Consider the following 18,596-nt stretch of genomic DNA (forward strand, 5'->3'; position numbering starts at 1 on the left):
GACTTTTTTAGTGATTTTGACCTACATATTATACTATGACTTTTTTGAGTGATTTTCGACAACATGCTATACTATGACATTTTTTAGTGATTTTGGACGACATACTATACTATGACTTTTTTGATGATTTTGGACGACATATTATACTATGACTTTTTTGAGTGATTTTCGACGACATGCTATACTATGACTTTCTTAGGTGATTTTGGACGACATACTATAGTATGTCTTTTTTAGGTGATTTTGGACAACATAGTATACTATGACTTTTTTAGGTGATTTTGGACGACGTACTATACTATGAGTTTTTTACGTGATTTTGGACGACATAGCATATTTTTATTTATTTATATGTTTCTTTCGGTCTTGTCAGTTAGATCACTCATCATCACACATCATCTTAGTGTAGTTCACACCATACACATAACCGAAAGGGAAAGCGTGAGACGCAAAAGCTTATCTAGTCCCGCCCCCATTACTCACATAATACATATTTTTATCGTACAATACATAATTTTTCTTTTTCTTATGACATTTTGACAAAAACATGTTTTTATAATATGGCAATTTGGTGTCAAACACAGTACAACTCAACATGTTGTTGTTCCCTCAAAAATGTTAAACATTAATTGTATCTTTTCCTTTTTAAAGGCACATTGCAAATGCTGTACTGAGCTGAGCCCTACACGTGTATGTCAGCATCAGCTTAAGTTAAACACAGTTTAAGTTAAAGAGAGATGCTACAGTTTATAGTATAGGTCAATGTTTACGGCAACCATACACGGTGCATGTGTGACCAAGCTTTGCAGCATGTTAAATACCACATAGGAGCAAACATCAAGAGGCTTAAACCACCATAGGGAGACTTTAGACGATGCAGGCGAAGAATAATATAAACCCCATAAGCTCTGTGATACATATAAAGGTTTAGTATGTTTTGCAAAGAAGCTGCTAATTCAGATTAGACAAACCATGGCACCTTTCTGTGATCTCAAAGCCACTGTCAGACCTGTGTTTATGGCTCAGTGCTTGGACACTTGGCTAGAGAAGAAGTTGACCGTTCTTAAACTCTTGGCTCCTCACTCTTGATAATATACACTATAATCATAGCTGTGAATACTTATGTGGAATGCTAATCATATTTGTATATATAGATCCACACAGAAATTAAATACTTCCATCTGGAGTCACCGATCACTGGTAAATATTAAGTTTAGTGGTAGATCATTCAGCTTTAAGACCAAAAGGTCCCCAGTTCAAATCTGGGTGCCCCCTTCATAACAATATGGTTCCTTTTTTACTTTATTTTCATAATATTACAACTTTACACTCACAATATTACGACTTTATTTTCACAATATTACGACTTCATTCTCATAAATTCCGTCTTTATTTTCACAATATTACGACTTTATTCTCAGAGTATAACAACTTTTTTCTCAAATGATTACGACTAGAGAAGAAAACAGGAAACTATTTTAAAGCTGTGGACTCTCAGTATTGGTTGATTCATGCATTCATCTCCACCACTTCATCTCAGGCTTTGCCGTCAAACCTGAACATTCCTCTGCCTTTAAGATTCTCATCAGTAATTAGTTGAGTTGCAACCCGAGGTGAACAGACAACCGCGCATCATTTGTGTGAGCGTGTGAACTTTGTGTACGTGAAGACAGACACAAACACGCACGGGAGCTCCGCACACGTCTGCCCTCTCCTTATGCTGCAGCTCACCTGCAACAACTCATTAGAGGAGAAAGGAGGGAGACAAGGATGAGGAGAGAAGGAGCTGGAGGAGGAAAGAAGGGCATATATGAACATCTGTGTGTGAGTGAAGGAGTGTATTGACATATAATAAATATACTCTTTATGTTTGAATTAAAGATAAAAATAAAAACCTGTCTATGTAACAAAATTACCACTAACTTTGTGGTAAAATAAAGTGTTCCTGGGGGAAATGGCTGCTGTGTGAGGTATTGTCTATCTCTCTCTGTGTGTGCATGCACATGCGTGTTTTTGTGTGTGTGGGTCAGATTGAGAACAACTCCAAATTAGATGTTTGTTGCTGTGTCTTCGGGCACATGTAGAGCATATTCAATTCATTTGTGTATTTACTTGTATTTGTTGCCTCTTTAGGACTCTTTCTGGCATAAACACTCACCTTGCCAGGACCAGTCGTCCTCATGGAGTCCAAAACCTGGTCCTAATGAGTCATGTCTGAGGAACTTGTTAACTGGCATTAACCACGGTTATGGATCAGGTTAGGGATACAGCTTTGTTCACGTTTGTCCAAATGAATGGAAATCATTGCAGTGTCTTAAGAAGAATGGTACAATGGCTACTGTTTTTGCGTGTGAGCCTTAAGTCCAGTCTCGTGACATCTTTTCTCGTAACATCTCGCCCCGCGAGACTATCTTTTCCACAGAGGACAAAGGCAGTGGGTGATCCTTCAAATGCAAAACCCTTGGCAGAGGCCACTGATTTCTCTGATCCCTCCCTTACGTCGTGTCCGGTGATGCCCGTGACATGTAAAGTGTTTCCATTAGACTTTTGTGAGGATCTTTTATATATCGACACATCTGGAAAAACAACCTCATGAGAGCGTAAAAATGTTTAAGTGATATCTGAGAGGCTTTTCAAAATGTAGGTGTTTCCATTAACGGCTTTTTATTGCGATAATTAAGTTTTGCCCATTTCTGGGTGTAATGGAAATCCAACTTGTGAGTGTGTGTGAAGCACCTTTGTCTTGGATGACAGGTTTGGAGGGCAGAGGAAATATGTGTGTGTGTGTGTTTAGGTGTGGGCGTGAGAAAACTACTGTATTCGTGTGTGTGTTATTCTTATTCATATTATTCACAGTCTCCAGGGAAGTGGCCAGTCATTTATTACATCATGCATTCACTTGTCAGACAGATCTGCCCCTGAGGCAACTGCTGCTGCTGAATATCACACACACCTGGATGCACAGTGTGTGCGTTTGTGTGCGTTTGTGTGCGTGTGCCACTCCCTCACACATCTTCTATGACCCTATCACCAAACTAATATTATCCTCAAAGTCTCACGGCACTTTCTCCCCGGTGAGTCTTCGTCAGAGGGGGCTGTACATACAGCACACGTGGGATTAGGGAATGACTTCATTTACAGCAGCATATCTTTAATGCTGCAGGAGCTGAGATGATGGGGGGGCTCCTCATCTGTCCTCATCGGCGAGACAGATGAGGACTCTTTGAATAATGTCCAAAATATGTATAAATAGCGAGCGGAGCTGACTCCAGAATCCTATGTTTATGCTGTGAAATGAGGAATGCGAATTGGAAGGTTTGACTCACAGCGCAAAAATCCTCCTGATAAATGGGCAAAAAGCATTTGGCAGTTGTTAAACTGGTTTATACATATTTATGATATGTGAAAAATACAAAATGTGACAGCAGCTCTTAGCAGTTCAGAAAGTATGCAGAGTTTTTACATAAATCACAAAGCGTGGCATTAAAAAAAACTACATTTTAAGTCACAGTGAAGTCACTTTAAGTTGCAGTTTTTTTCTTGCACCTGATCCAGGTGGCACAGCACTTTACATCACAGTGGGCGACCTGTGGCCAAGTGAAAGGGAATTGGGCTTGTAACTGAAGGGTTGCCAAACTTATGCAGTTAAATTTGAAGTTATTTATTATTAACAGATTATGTCCCCTCCTCATAAATGCTGATCTTGTACAGCTGCTCTGGGTGAGAGAGAAATGTTGAACACTAAGTTGAGCATGTTAATATACGTATTATAACTCTTTTTTAATCTATAATCTGTTTTTTTATATTATGCACTGCACTTATGGTCGAGAAATGAGATCTCATTTTTCTTGTGCGTGTGTATCCACAGAGACAACGACAAATAAGTAAATTAAGATATTTGGTGGTTGCTATGCAAACGCATAATCTTAATCTTATTTTATGTTTGTTACATTTATTCATTTTCATATTATACTTTTTTTTCTCCTGCATCTCAGACCTTAGGCTTCTACAATTGTGTTGTACCTGAAGCTTTTACTGTTCCTGTGCAATGACAATGAAGGCTTTTAAAAGGAACATTTAAACTTAACAGTAATTTCTATAAATTTCACTGATAATCATGTTGTAAATATTTACACAAACACATACGTTTACCTTTGTCTTTTCTTCTAACTTTAGACTTTATTTCTTGATGAACCATATAAGAATAAAAAACCTTATCTTATTGTTGTTATTTATTACAATACTCCATAAGAAACCATTCAAAATCAAAGCAACTTAATCCTGTGTGTGCACAAAGACATTTCTGCAGCATGCATCGTAATCTTAATTACAGTTATAATCTACAGATGGCTGCATTTCTTGCACCCTAACCCTGCTTTTATGCTGTGACTTTAAAGCTAATAGGTTGAGCTATCTTTAAAATGACTTTGGTAACCCACTTATGCGGCTGCATTAGCACTGAGTGAAGTGAAGTGAAAGATTTAAATGGCAACAGTCTGGCTATTAATGCAAAACAAATTATTAGACAAACAGGGAGGAGCAGCTCTCTCCATCTGTGTGTGTGTTTGTGTGTGTGTGTGTGTGTGTGTGTGTGTGTGTGTGTGTGTGTGTGTGCAGCAGCAGCTGCAGCTTTCAGCCTCAGTCCTCACTGTGGGGGCCATTCTGCCGTCTGAAAGACTGACGGACACAAAGAGTAGAGTGGTGGTGAGAGGTGACTCAGAGGAAAGCGCTGATGCTGCATTTCAAACACACACTCGTGTCCCTCTGCATGTTGCTGCTCAACATTTGTGTGACGTGTAAAGCAAGAAAAAAAAAAAAATTCTGGGTCAAGGATTCGTAGCTGGCCTTAAAAGTAATGCAGTCACAAAGGCGTGAGACGATTCCACGTCTCGCCCGGGGGCAGGACATTTTTGACTGACTTTGGAAAGAGCTGATACGATGTAACAGTCTGATATTGTAGCATTATGTTTTCTTGTATTGGTTATTCTTTAACGAGAAGGGCTTCAGAGATTTGGTTACAATTCTAGTAAAAAAGTAGTTTTTCCTTTTTCCATTTCCAGCTTTAGAACAGTAATTTACTGGTGGAGCTACTGCGACGTTCTAATGCGAGAACGAAAATATAAGAACTCTTTCTAAGATTTGTATATTGCATTTTATTATTATTTTTAAATTGGCATAGAACATAAAACTGTAATAATTTAATTGCATTCTAAATGTTGTTTCAAATTGTATAACGGGCTGATATCAGTAAATATTATTATGTAAGAGCCAACATGAAGCTCAACATGTACATGACGAGCTTAAACTTGATTTAAGTCGACATTTCGACTTAAATCTCAACCTGATATCCCAACCTTATTCTTAAAATATCAAGTTTAATCTCAAGATGTCAACTCCATTTTCGAGATTTTGACCTTAATACGTTGTCTTAATTCTTGACATGACAGACCAACTTCATTCTCAATTATTTATTTTTTTTATCTCAAAATTTAGAGTTTAATTTCGACATGTCGACTTATTCTTGAAATTTAGAGTTTAAGCTGCAAAAAAAAAAAATACATCTTCATGCGGGGTCCTAACATTTACATACATCTATACCACGGAATAAAAACATGATACATAAATATAATCTGTACGTACACCACGGATACAGATGCGGACCCACGCTGGATGCACACATATGCTATTGAACAAAACCCTGCCAGCAAAGCAATCAACTCTCACACGATACAGAAACAAACACACACACACAATAATACACTCGACACACACACAATAATACACTCGACACACACACACGCACGGCGCTCACAGTCTAATGAGACAGAATGGCAGAGAGTGCATGAATGGAGAGCCCTGATTCAGCTCATGGCACTGAGCTCTGAGCCGAGACAAAGCTCTCATGCAACGACGTTCACAGTCTGACACTGAGCGCAGGAAAAGAAACAGAGCTGCTCCCACACGTATTATAATATCTGAAAGGACTCGGCTGGGTCTCAGCTCAATAGTGTCCCCAGATCCTCACCATCCCCCACCTTCCTTCTTGTGGGCGCTTACTGTACACACACACACACACACACACACTGTGCTCCACTGACCTCCCTGCTTCTGTTCACACTGCTGTGCGCCGTCCCCATCCCCCGCCCACCCTCCAATACCTCCACTTCCTCCTCGTCATCAACATCAATCAAGGACCATAAGGACGCACACGGGCTCTTTGCACATGACATACACCACATGCCACTGACTGTGAATGATGGGCCATTTCATGTGGAGTTCACACATACACAACGCGATGCCTGTGGGCGAGATATCGTCTTTGCAACCCAACCGTAACCAAAACAGCTGTTCCTTGAGCAGGAATTCAGGTTTCAGGGCTGCAACTAAATCCTCAGCTCCACCGCTGCCCAATATTTTTGTGTCCATCGACTGTTAGATCAATAAAAATGTTTTTTTTTCCTGTCGCCTGAAGCGAAATCTTCAGATTGTCCAAAGCTCAAATGGATTTTACTGTGAAGCATGAAATAAAATGACTGTCACATGTGTTTGCTTGAAGAAAAACGACATTATTATGATAACTAACCATAAATAAATAATGACTAATCAATCAAAATTAGCAAGAACAATGTTGTGAAAACAGCCTTTATTTTAAAATTTAACAGACTGCAATGAAAACTTAAGTACACTCGCTACACCTGTCATCCCAATTGGTATCAAACTTGGTTAGATTTTGACATGAGGGCCCCTGGGTTTCCTTTTGCCCGCCGCCCCAAAAGTCTCTAGAAATGAATGTTCAACAATGTACAGATTTAAAGGACACTTTCTACACACAGGTGTAGATGAGATAGTGCTAACAGCAAACACTTCATTAAAGGATGACAAATGATTTATTAATAACAGCAATAGCTGTTGTGAACGCTCTTTGAAAGCTCTCACATTTTAACTGATAACACAAACTCACCAAAAATGAATAATTAACTTATTCCCATGTCTAGTAAAGTAATGTGAGGCACTCACTCATTCATCTTCTACCACTGTATCCTCCACATGAAGATCACAGGGGCGCTGGTGCCAATCCCAGCTAACATAGAGTGAAATGTGTGGACACGTCGCCAGTCAATCACAGGTCCCATTCACTCTCACGGTCAATTTAGTCCAATTTGCCTAATCCACAAATCTGCACGTTTTCCAACTGTGGAAGGAAACCCGGAGAACCCAGAGAAAACCCAAGCACACACGGGGAGAACGTGGAAAGTCCAAGCAGAAAAAAAAAGGACCTTGTTCCGACCGGGGGTCTTCTTCCTTCAAAGGCAAGAATGCTAACCACTACACCAACCGTGTGGCCCCTAATCTGAGATACTGTAGATGTAACTGGAGCTCAGGAGATTCAGTTGTTCAGTACTCTTCTAGTTTCCTCTCTTATTTCTTTAGTTCTGTGATGCTGTAGCAACGTTTGAAAGAGTCTGCAGCGTGAAATGTGGCGCAGGGGGAGAAAAAGAAAAAGAAAACTCAGTTTCAACTCCAAATGCCCCCTGAAAGTGTAAACACACAGCACAAGTGCTACTTTCATCTTATCCGTTAGGCAGGAGGGTGGAGTTTTGCTCCGGTGTTTATGTGCACTGCTCTGTTTTCAGTGTCCATGGAAGCCACTGAGAATCAAACACGGGAGAGGCACGAGTATAACTCACAGCTCTGGCTGTTTCACGTTTTATATTTTAAAAACAATGTGAGAGAAGTTTCAGTACATGCACATAGTGTTTTCTCTATGTCAACCTCAGCTCTCCCTCCCTGTGCATCGTTGAAACCATGTATTGAGATAATCATTTTGCCAGATTTTAAAGGTCCCTTATTCATAATGACAAACCTGAGCATCCGAATGACTACGAGATACAATAAGTAACAACATGTTCCTCCAAGTGTTCTCCAGTTTCCTTCACATGATGCTCATGTCAAAATACCCTGGACATTCATAGTTCTCCACTCTCCCTCAGGCATCTGAACCATCCGAGCATGGACAAACCCACAAAGATAAGCTCTCGCACCTTTTTATATCATTTATTCTTATTTCTACATTGCATTTTTAAATTAGTGTTAGTTTTCAGTTTCATTGCACCATGACAATAAAGATTCTATTCTATAAATGACTGCGCTAACAAGGCATTTAGTTCCGCACAGTAAAATAAGTAATAACAATGTTCATATGGTGTTTGTCATGATGCTGTATAATTTAATTGTAGCTCTGAGAATAATATGATGTTCTTACATTGATATAGTGTATAATAAATGTATAAGGAGTGCAGTGACACTGCACTAGCTGTTTGACCAAAGTCTATAGAAAAAAATGAAGAATTTTAGCTGGTGGAGACACAGGAGCTGCCGGTCAACAGCTGCCTCCTTTGGTCAGTTTGTGTCACGTGTAAATCCAAACTAAGGATTCTAAACCACACCACACCAGTCATAGAATAACACAATTGAACTTACTGAAGGAGGCAGGAGTGAATCAGTAACTCTCCTGTGCCGTGACGTAAAATCAATGAGTTTCTGTATGGCCTTTGGTGAGGAGTGAGCGACACACAAAAACTTCAGTCTAGCATAACATGACATATTCTTGAGATATAATAAATGAAAGCAGTCATTGATATTATTTAGTGAACCTTTTGTTAAGTGGATAAAATCAATTTTTTCTTTCGTCCCTGCTGGCAGCCATTTATTATATACATGTATATATATATATATATATATATATATATATATATATATGTAGTGTTGACAATTTGTCAAAGCACATAATTCATAAAACCCAAACTCTCCCTTTCAGGTAAAACACATAAAGTGTAGGAGTTCAATTCATTGTTAAAAGGAGTGATGGACGACATCTGTGGCGTATAAAGCTGGCGTTGAGAAATAGAGGTTTTTACGATGAGTGTTTGTGTAGATGTAGCCCAGTGACCACACGTCCTCATACAGGCCTTAATGTTAGTCCAGCTGCTAACAGGCAATGAACGGGCTGAGGAACCCACACACAGAGCAAAAAAGATTTACAGACCTCAGCACAGGGGTCAATGACTACACACACACACACAGAAAATTGCACAAGTTCCTCACTTATTGATGAGATGGCTCTCTTGCTCTCAGGGGGGTAGTTCCCTGAAAGCTGATGTGTACAGGAGCTGATTAGCGTGGAGATTTATGAGTAACCACGAATAATGGCTCTCTGAGCTCTGCTGGATTGACCTTAGAGGAGAGACGTTGGGGATGCACGGCGAAAAGACAAATGGGTTAAGCGAGGTAGAGCGGGACAGAGGGAACGAGATGAGTGAAGGGGCGTGAGAACATTAGGTCGCTCCTGCACAGAGGCCTCGTCTTCACTGTCGATGCTCATTGTCTCTTGCCAAGACAGACCTGAGCTCATCCCGCCCGTCTGCTCTGTCAGGAGTCGAGTCTGTCAGCGCTCATCATACCAATGCCAAGCAGACTTAAAGGTCCAGTGTGTAGCGTTTAAGAGGGATCTTAGAAAAAGCCTAGAACACGACCCTAACCATAACCCTGCATGTGATAAACGTTTCCCTGCTCCAACAGACAAGGGCCTTGCTTTACAGAAGCCGTCATCCACAGCAGCCCAAATGGACAAACCACTATACGTTTCACATCAGCCACCGTTAAAAAAGCTCCCTGGCAACCTTGAGAAAGTGAGGGGGTGAGTGGAGGAGTCGTCCGTTTGTGACCGTCTCTAATCTCACCATTAGATGTCACTAATTCTTGCACACTTCATTGACATTAATGTGCTGTCTTCTGTAAAGTCGCTAAATATGCACAGGGAAACGGCACCAAGCGTAAACATAAACAAACAGACGTCTTTCCTCAGGTTCAGTTCATTCTCCATTTCCGTTTCTTCTGTTATTCTCGGTGTAACGTTACAGCACAACATATAGTGCTGGCATGTGCACTACAATCATTTTGAGTCGTCTCTAAGGGAAACTTTTTGAAAATGGAAAAGAAAGAAAAAGATTGTTTTCCTTTTCGTGCCGTTTCCGTCTGGGCGTGGCCTCAGTCCGGCCCTAAATGTCACACTCTGGCAGAGGTGGAAAGAGTAGATGAAATATTCTACTCAAGTAAATGTTTCATAATACATTATAAGATTTTACTTTTTAGTAAAAGCACTAATTAAAGTAAAAAAGTAGCTTGTTGAGTAAGCGCTACTTAGTTACTTTTTTAACGAGGTTGGGGTTCTTTCTTGTGTCGTGCAAAAAGGACAACGGGATGGAAACCTCACATTAACTGTTAAATTCATGTGAGGTTTGTAAACCTTTACAAATGAAACTGATGACAAAATAAAATATGTAAACACATATTGCATCAGTCAAAATTGCTCAAAGGTCACTAATGCTTTAACTGTCTCACTCACTCAGGGACCTTAATTAGTGCCAGTTCACTGCCAAAGTTTCCCGTGTGTGAATTTTTTAGTTTTTTTTGTCAGGTTTTTTTCAGTTTTTTTGCCTCGTAGTGAAGTACAGTACTTCCAAAAAGGACCTTTAAAGAGAGACATTAGGAGAATTTAAATCACAAACACATCCCCCGGGACATAAAAACAACGCAACAACACTAATGAGAGACTGGTTAGCAGCTGTCCCATTAAAGTCGTCTGACATTTCACTTCAGAAAAAAAAGTTAATGGCTTAACTTCAACCCCTGTAGCTAGCGTGAAATTGGCACTTAGAGCATCACTTAGAGTTGTGGACATCTATTCAGGGAGTGACAACGAGTCAATCAGTTCGTGGCACACATGACTTCCCGTGGAAATTAATTAGCATTGTATAATGAAATGTGGCTTTCGCCCTGAGGCGGTGGGCTGTTTAAATCTCAGACGAAACGACAGTAAACTTAAGGGTCTGAGCTTTTTTACGGTCCACTGGCGGCATCTACACACACACACACACGGACACAATGTCAGAAAGGAGAGCACACGGAGGCCAAATGCCACTGCCAGCCACAGTTGAACTTGTTTACAACAGATAAGCACAGACACCGTTGGCATCGCAGTGACTGAACGCTGGGCAGATGATCTTGGCTGAGCTTGTGTGGAGGAAAATACAAAAAGGCAGGAGGCATGTCTCTTCTATCACAGCTCAACACACACACACACACACACACACACACACACACAGCGCAGAGCGACTCCGTGTTCTAATTAAGCTTTAATTTGAGTTAAGCTGTTGACATGAATCCTTGATAATCTGCAAACGAGTGTCCCCAATGACAGGAATAATAAAGGTAACGCCGTCATTGTGTTGTCCACCTGTGGTATCTCTGGTCTTCAGAGTCAGACGTCTTCCCTCAACCTCCCTCACCGTCCTCACTGTAACACCCTCCCTCCCTCCGTCACTTGATATTTTCATGCCTCTACTCACCAGCGTCAGCCAACGCCAGAGGCGCTACATTTTTGGGTTGTCTATCTGGCAAATTTAGTACAACAGATGAACTGATTGGAGGTTAATGAGGTAACTGTGATCACAAAAAAACACAAATTTGGCAGCAGTGAGTGAAATTAAGTCGCCTGGCTCTCATTTGAGATGGAGTATGAGTGTCGTCTGTTGCTCCTCCTGTTTTTTCTCCTGTACAAGGGTTTTTGGGGAGTTCTTTCTCACTCCATGTAAAGCCCTTCAGGGCAAATTGTGTTTGCGATGTTGGGCTTTATAAATAAAATTGACTTGACTTGGAAATGGTGTAATCACCTATAAACTTAAAAAGAGGCGTGACCAACGGACATAGATCTACATGTCTCTGTACACAATTGCGTAGACGTACAAGCAAACACACAATGACTCAGATGAATCACATTGAAAGACAGCTGCTCTTCAGTGGCTGCCATGTTGGATTCTAAAGTTGGCCAAAATTGTGTTTCTGCCAGATGTGTGTGCAGTGTGTGTGTGTGTGTGTGTGTGTGTGTGTGCAGTGTGTGTGTGTGTGCAGTGTGTGTGTGTGTGTGCAGTGTGAAATCAAATTGCTGCCAGACTCAGCTGGGTTCACCCAGGCTACAAATGAACATGCTTTTTAACACTAAATGTCACACAAATGTGAAGGTGTTGTACATCCAGATGCAGTGATGTAATCAGTGTGTGAACTATACTGCGGCTTTCGGGGGGCTCACATATATTGGGGGGGGGTTGCAGAACGGACGTGTGCACGTACATGTGCTCTACTCACCTCGGCACGACACGGTTTAGGTTGCATCTCCACTAAAAAAAAAGTACCTTCTCAACTCAACTCATCCAATCTGAATCAAATCAATCAAAAAACAATATTGCCAATATTTTAGGTTATCCAACCACAAAAGCATACAAAATGTATTCCATACATTAACCCTGGCCCTGTTTCCTCTAACAAATCATTCATATTTATTTCTGTCCATGTCAGTGACGTGAATGGCGAGGGACAAGGATTTCTCCAGCTATTATTCTTAATATCTGGGTGATAAGTCAGTCTATGTAAAGCATTCTTCAGCCACCACCTGACAGCACCACGGACAGAAACAAGAGCCGAGATCATCCCGGCTGCGAGAAGAGGCCAAGGTTGATCAAACGACGAAACTGTGAAACAGAGTTCAGGCTTAAATCACCACTGTCTCTCGACATGCTTGTCGCAGCAGATGACATCTTAATAGATGAGGGTGAAGAGATAAAGTGGTAACAGTGGGTGGCAGTCGCTCTATTTTTATGTCTCCTTAGGTTCCATTTGTAACAGCGGAATTTTGTGTTAAGGCTGAAGATGGCACTGGAGAATGCTGTGAAAGTGAAATGTAATTATACTATTCCACACGAGTATCACCTTTGACAAGCAGTATTAATCTGTAATTTATGATAATAATCCTAATATCTCCATCTGGAGAAATGTTGCCAATACACGGAGCCTTTAACTCTGGTTTCACTTTAACCAGATTATTTATTTACTATTTAAGTAAACATTATTCAGTGTATGTCTGTGTCCGGTTAAACTTTACATTCTGTGAATATTTATGTGTAATCCAGTTGTGATAAGAAATGTATCATTGTATACCTATAGATTATGTTCAGGCAATTTACTATGGTTTGTATTATCTCAAGGTCCCTGTCATCGTCACATACCGCTGCTCTGTCACGTCCCTCTGCGTTGCCTTACAGACGCAGGAGGTAATCTGGGTTTACAAGGGTGAGGCGACACCAGGGGATGTGCGGGAACATCGGGGACACGCCGCTCTCAGGTGGAGAACAGATTGAGTTTAAGTTTCATTCAGACAAACAGCAAAAATAAGACATGTTTCCAACACTTCCTGGGTCATCTGTTCTGCTTATTTTTGCTGTCTGACTGAACGAAAGTTAAGCTCAGTGATATTACCAAGAAGACAGTACGAACATTTTTGAACTGGGTTGTAGACACTCACAAAAACCTGGCCCGTGATAGAAGATATGGACCAATCACAGCTCAGTTCAGTCAGAGTGGGCGTTCCTCTAAACAGGCGTGTGTACACAATCCTATGCTGCAAAGCAACCTAAAAACAAAAGCACAATTTATATTCTCTAGATGTTGAGCGTGTCAAAACTGGAAAGGTTACCTCAGGTCATCTGTTCCGAGCCTCATTACCAAAACATGAATGTTTAACCACTTGGAAATGAGACTCCGCCATGAACTACTTTCCTCGAGAGCGTCCTACCCAGGCTTTAAGATTCGCTAAACTTAACGTGCTGTCACTGAAGATTTCCTCCGTATTAAACCAAAACTAAGACGTCGACTTAATCCTAACCAAACAGATTAAATTATAAAAGCATGTACATTCGGTGACATGTCAGCCTTCCCTTTAGGTTTTCTTCTCCGTGTCATAAATGTGCTGCTGTGGTATCGTTCCCTGTCAACAGATCCCCTTTGTACTGGGGTTGAAGAAAGAAATGAATGATGGCTGACTTAGACCATATTGTCTCTATCACAGTTTACAGGGAGACGCCTGAATAAAGCTGTCATTATTAATGTCACAGGTAACACTAGCGCCGTTAAAACGTCTTTCGCTCACTCACGCAGGTCTCAGTCCATGACAGACACCAATGCGTTCATGCTGTATCTATACAGTATATCTTTGCACTGGCGTTTTTGTTCACTGCTTCTATTTCAAAGCGCGACATGATAAGGAGCACAGTCAATGCAAAGCTGCCAGCGGGAAGAACCGACTCACACTCGCAGCCAAATTCCGCAGATGGCGAGTGAATGTAAACGGAACTGAGCAATCAAATTTCCCACAAAGCCCCTAAAGGATGTGGAAAATTGGGAGGGAAAGAAAGGACTGAAAAGGCCTGGGAGTGCTGGGAGAGCGGAGAGGGGAAACATGCTGAATGACTGCAGAACAAAAAAAACACACACACAAAAAAAAAAAAACCCTGTTGCAGCAATATGTTCTCGCCTACGGTCACACTCCTTCGCCAGTGCAACTTTTAATAATCCGATCATGCTTGTCTTGTCACCTGACAGGTCTAGTTGTGCACGAAATTGGATTTTGCAGAACGTTGTCATCAATACGGCCCGTTCACCGATGAGAAGACAAGCAAAACAAAGACAACGGGGGGAGAAAATAATATAAAGGAACACATTTAAATGAGCACAAGAGCCCGCGAGGACATCCATGCATTTTTCTGCTGAGTGTTTAACTATTTGAATCCAGATAAATACTGTAAATATTGCCCTAGACTAAGATTGATATGAATAAGGGTTTGCCTGAATGTCTGAGCTGTAGAGTATGTTCTCCATAAACCTGCTGCTGCTGCTGCTGCTGCTGCTGCTGCTGCTGCTGCTGCTGCTGGAGGGAAAAGCCTCAGGGCTGCCTCAGGCACACATACAGCAACCTAATGAAGCCTCCTTCATCACATTAGGACACACACACACGCACAAACACACACACAGTGCCACACTCGCTTCCATTTACATTAAGCAAAAGCCTCCTTTGTTTGGCATCTGTTCTAAGAGGAGATAAAGTAAACAGCAGAATAAAGACAGAAAAATCATCTCAGTCTCATAGATTATAGAGTCCATGTAATCCACAACAGTCTTATCTCACTGATAACTGATATGTCAGAAGAACACAGCCCCATCCTGCTGCTGATCCACATTAGATGTATTAACCTTGCTTTAAAACGTGGCGTGCGTTCACACAATGCCGACTCGCTCTCTCTGTGTTTCTCTGTGTTCAGATCTCGCGTCGCCCGGGCCGCTCACAGGGTGTGATTTGTTTCATGAAGGCAACATCAACACCGAGCTGGTGAAGCGAGGAGACTGCAAACAGGTCGCGGCGTATGAGTGAAAACACACAGAAGAGCTCATGAAAATGTTTGGGAATATGAATACTGTTGCTCAAAAACCCTGTTTGATGGGACACCTCTGTGCTGCTGCTGTATAAACACTAACGCTCCCTCAGTCAGCTCTGATGTCACATCATTTCTGCTCAAAAAGACCAAAACAGAGGCAAAAAATATGTATACTATGAATCTTTTTTTTTTTAATTAAAACAAGTTTTCTCCTTATAAGAGAAATAAATCTGAAAAACTGATTCATCTTAAATTGTGGACAAAACAAGACATCATGTCGACGTCTGGGAAAACACCAGTTAACATTTTCCGATATTTTCTGACATTTTAATGGACCAAACAAACACTCCATGAATCGACAAAGTAATCAACACATTAATCAATGATGAAAATAATCGCTATTTGCGGCACTGCTTTTATCCAATCTAGTGATTTTGCCCAGTATCAGACTCCTGAATATCACAGTGAGTAAGAAAAAATAAATAAATATATATATATATACATATATGTATGTATATATACATATACATATGTGTGTGTGTGTGTGTGTGTGTGTGTGTGTACTAAGAGGAACAAATGCCTCAGTTTAGTGTTTGAGACATGTTTGCTGACTCCATGGGGACACACACGTGTAGCTGGAGCTGAAAGGTTGCATCCTTCCAAACAAGCTGGAGGCAGGAGTGATGATGAGATCCAGAAACATTCACACTGTGCCAGCAGACAAAGCTGCTGCTGCTGCCGCTGCTGCTGCTGCTGCTGCTGATCTGCCCTCCAGGCCGGACATACAAGTCGTTATTGTCCTCAGAAGAAACACGATCTTCATCTGCGTTAATCTTTATGTAAACGGTCTGTCTTCGGGCTTCTTTAACTCCTAACAGCATTTACAGGAGTCCCGTGCCACAGAGGCACGAACCGAAAACAAACAGTAAAAAAGAAAAGAGCTATATTTAAAGTTAGGCCTAAAGTGATTCTGCCGAGTGAAGCCCAACCCCCACCCCCTCTTTTTTCTTCTTTCTCTGTTTTACATACAGAGTCTCAAAGTGTTAGCCTGTACTGCTATCAGCACATTCACACGACAGAAGCATGATGAGAGCATCTGTGCTCGCCTGTGGGCTTCTTCCTACCCATCACACCATGGTGGGCTACGGCTTAGATAATCCTGAAGGCCTCGTGGCCATGGAAACCCACCCGTGTATGAATGTTACTTTGTTTAAACATGACTCCAGGAGAAGAGACAGAGAGGACAGCACAGGACAGGAGAGGACAGGAGCATCCTGGGAGACACATCACGTGTAGGTGATGTAACAGGAAGGAAGAGAAAGAGAAATGCGAAAGATGCTTTGGTTTATGTGGACACATTAAAACGGAGGCAGGAAGAAACAGACCGGTTGTGCGTACAGGACGTTCCTCAGTCTACTACTAACAAAACGTTTGTGTCTTTGTGGTGGAATCACGACAGTAGTGACCAGAAGGTTATCATGTACAGTATATTATCTATATCATACTGTAATTAAGATATGATACTGAATTTAACAGGCAAGCAATGAAAAGAAAAAACAAATATTCACACGACTGCAAGGCTAAAAAAAAAGTAATTGATCTCATTATTATTATGGGCATTTGCAGGTTTTTGTGTTTTAGATTCAACTCAATCCAGAGTTGGCCCGCGGCGTAATCTCAAAAACCCACTTTAGTGAGGTTTTCACAAGGCAGTTAAAAAGTTTAAAAGCACAAGGTTTTCCACAAGAGTCAGTGTAAACACGGAGAACGACCCCCGGAGCATCTCGGTGTCTGGAGGAACATGTTGTATATGCAACAGCAGCTAAAAATAGTTCTCACTCGAAACTTGTGACGTCTTGTAGATAATCAGCTGAATCATTCTGCGAGACGCTGATTCATGCGAGAACGAGATGCAAAACACAGAAAACATCCGAGGAAGAGACTGAGACTGAGCGGCCGGGGGGTTCTCAACACGTGAGGGGAATCTGAATTGACTTGGCTGCAAATTCAAATCGCTGTTTGTTCTCCTGTGTATTATTATGAGCTAAGTAGCGACCGTCCGCTGCTGGTTTACTGGAGACCTTTGTTACTTACGCCCCTAGACTTTGGAACTCTGGAACACTGGATATTTTTAAAAGAAGACTTACAACTTTATCTTATCTTTACCTTAGCTTTACTCTGTATTTTTACTGCATCTTTTGTTTCATTGTTTCAAGGGTTTTTACTTTTTGACGTTATACTTCTCCTTTTAGTTCCACCCTGCACTGTGTTTTATTGTTGTATTAGCTTTTTAAATGTTGTTTTCCTTTCATTGCGAAGCACCTTGAGCTGCAATCCTTGTGTGAAAGGCGCTAAACAAAAAAATACATTTAAATAAGAAGCTGTGACAATGTGATGGAGGTCCTGAACCTTTCATGTGAGGTAAACAGGGGGAGGGAGGGTGAAGGGTCTCTAATGCTGACACAGCACTGATGAGATGGAAGTAATGTGTGCATTCCAGTATTGTTATGATGAATCATTACTACACGGGCAACAAAAATGTCTACATTTCGGACATGTCCTCAGCTGCTTCTGCTTTTCTCTGCACATTTCTTTTGGACCTCGTGTGTGTGTGTTTGCCTCAGTGTGTTGTGAACTGTGCAGTGACACAGTGTCATCCTCGGCCAGTGAACCTGGCCGCTCTGCTCGGCTTCTGCGGTGACAGAGAGCGAGGGGGACTTTGCGCCGGCCGGAGCCGCCGCGGCTCGGCCAATCAGGCCCGAGCACTGGAGGCCGGCTCAGTGCATGCCTCGCGCCTCGTGCAGTGCTGTGACACAAGATCTCCTCGCGGATTCTAATATGTTCTCCACGGTGTCAGCAGCACTCTGCAAATCACTTGTGTGCAGCTCTGCAGATAATGAAGGTGACTTGTGTGCTTAATGAAATCTCTGCAAGCCTCCTCCACTGCGCCGACAGAGTCTCATGACCAAAAACACAAGTCAGGTCTGTGAGCATTCCAACACTTCAAACTTTGCTGCAGTCTATGAACCTGCATATTGAGCCTGGAGACTCTTTTAACACAAAACAGATCCAAACTTAAGCCTCTTCCTAAGCAGAATTAGCGGGTATTAAGTTCCAGTTGGTCACACGATCCTCAAAACAATGCTGTTTTGGCAGCAAACATACAGTATGTGCAGTATGTGCCAGCTGTATGTAAGTGTTCCACCGGGAAACTTAACAGGACAAGCAAACGGGAGAAGAGAAAAGAGAGCGGAGGTAGATCACTGGAGGGTA

At 41.5% G+C, this 18,596-nt stretch overlaps 2 protein-coding genes across 3 annotated transcripts in view; one reads left to right on the forward strand and one right to left on the reverse strand.

Annotated features, from left to right (window-relative positions):
- The window catches only part of rusf1 (RUS family member 1), an 18,610-nt gene extending 3,291 nt beyond the window's left edge, over window positions 1–15,319 (forward strand). Inside the window, exon 9 of the mRNA XM_044050992.1 lies at window positions 15,210–15,319. Coding sequence (XP_043906927.1) covers window positions 15,210–15,319 — 110 coding nt within the window. The remainder of the gene's footprint in view (window positions 1–15,209) is intronic.
- Window positions 1–18,596, reverse strand: part of gjc1 (gap junction protein gamma 1) — a 797,916-nt gene that overhangs the window by 770,749 nt on the left and 8,571 nt on the right. The gene's annotated exons all lie outside the window — the stretch shown is intronic.

This window comes from Solea senegalensis, linkage group LG19 (assembly GCF_019176455.1).
Source record: "Solea senegalensis isolate Sse05_10M linkage group LG19, IFAPA_SoseM_1, whole genome shotgun sequence".
NCBI classification, from domain to species: domain Eukaryota; kingdom Metazoa; phylum Chordata; class Actinopteri; order Pleuronectiformes; family Soleidae; genus Solea; species Solea senegalensis.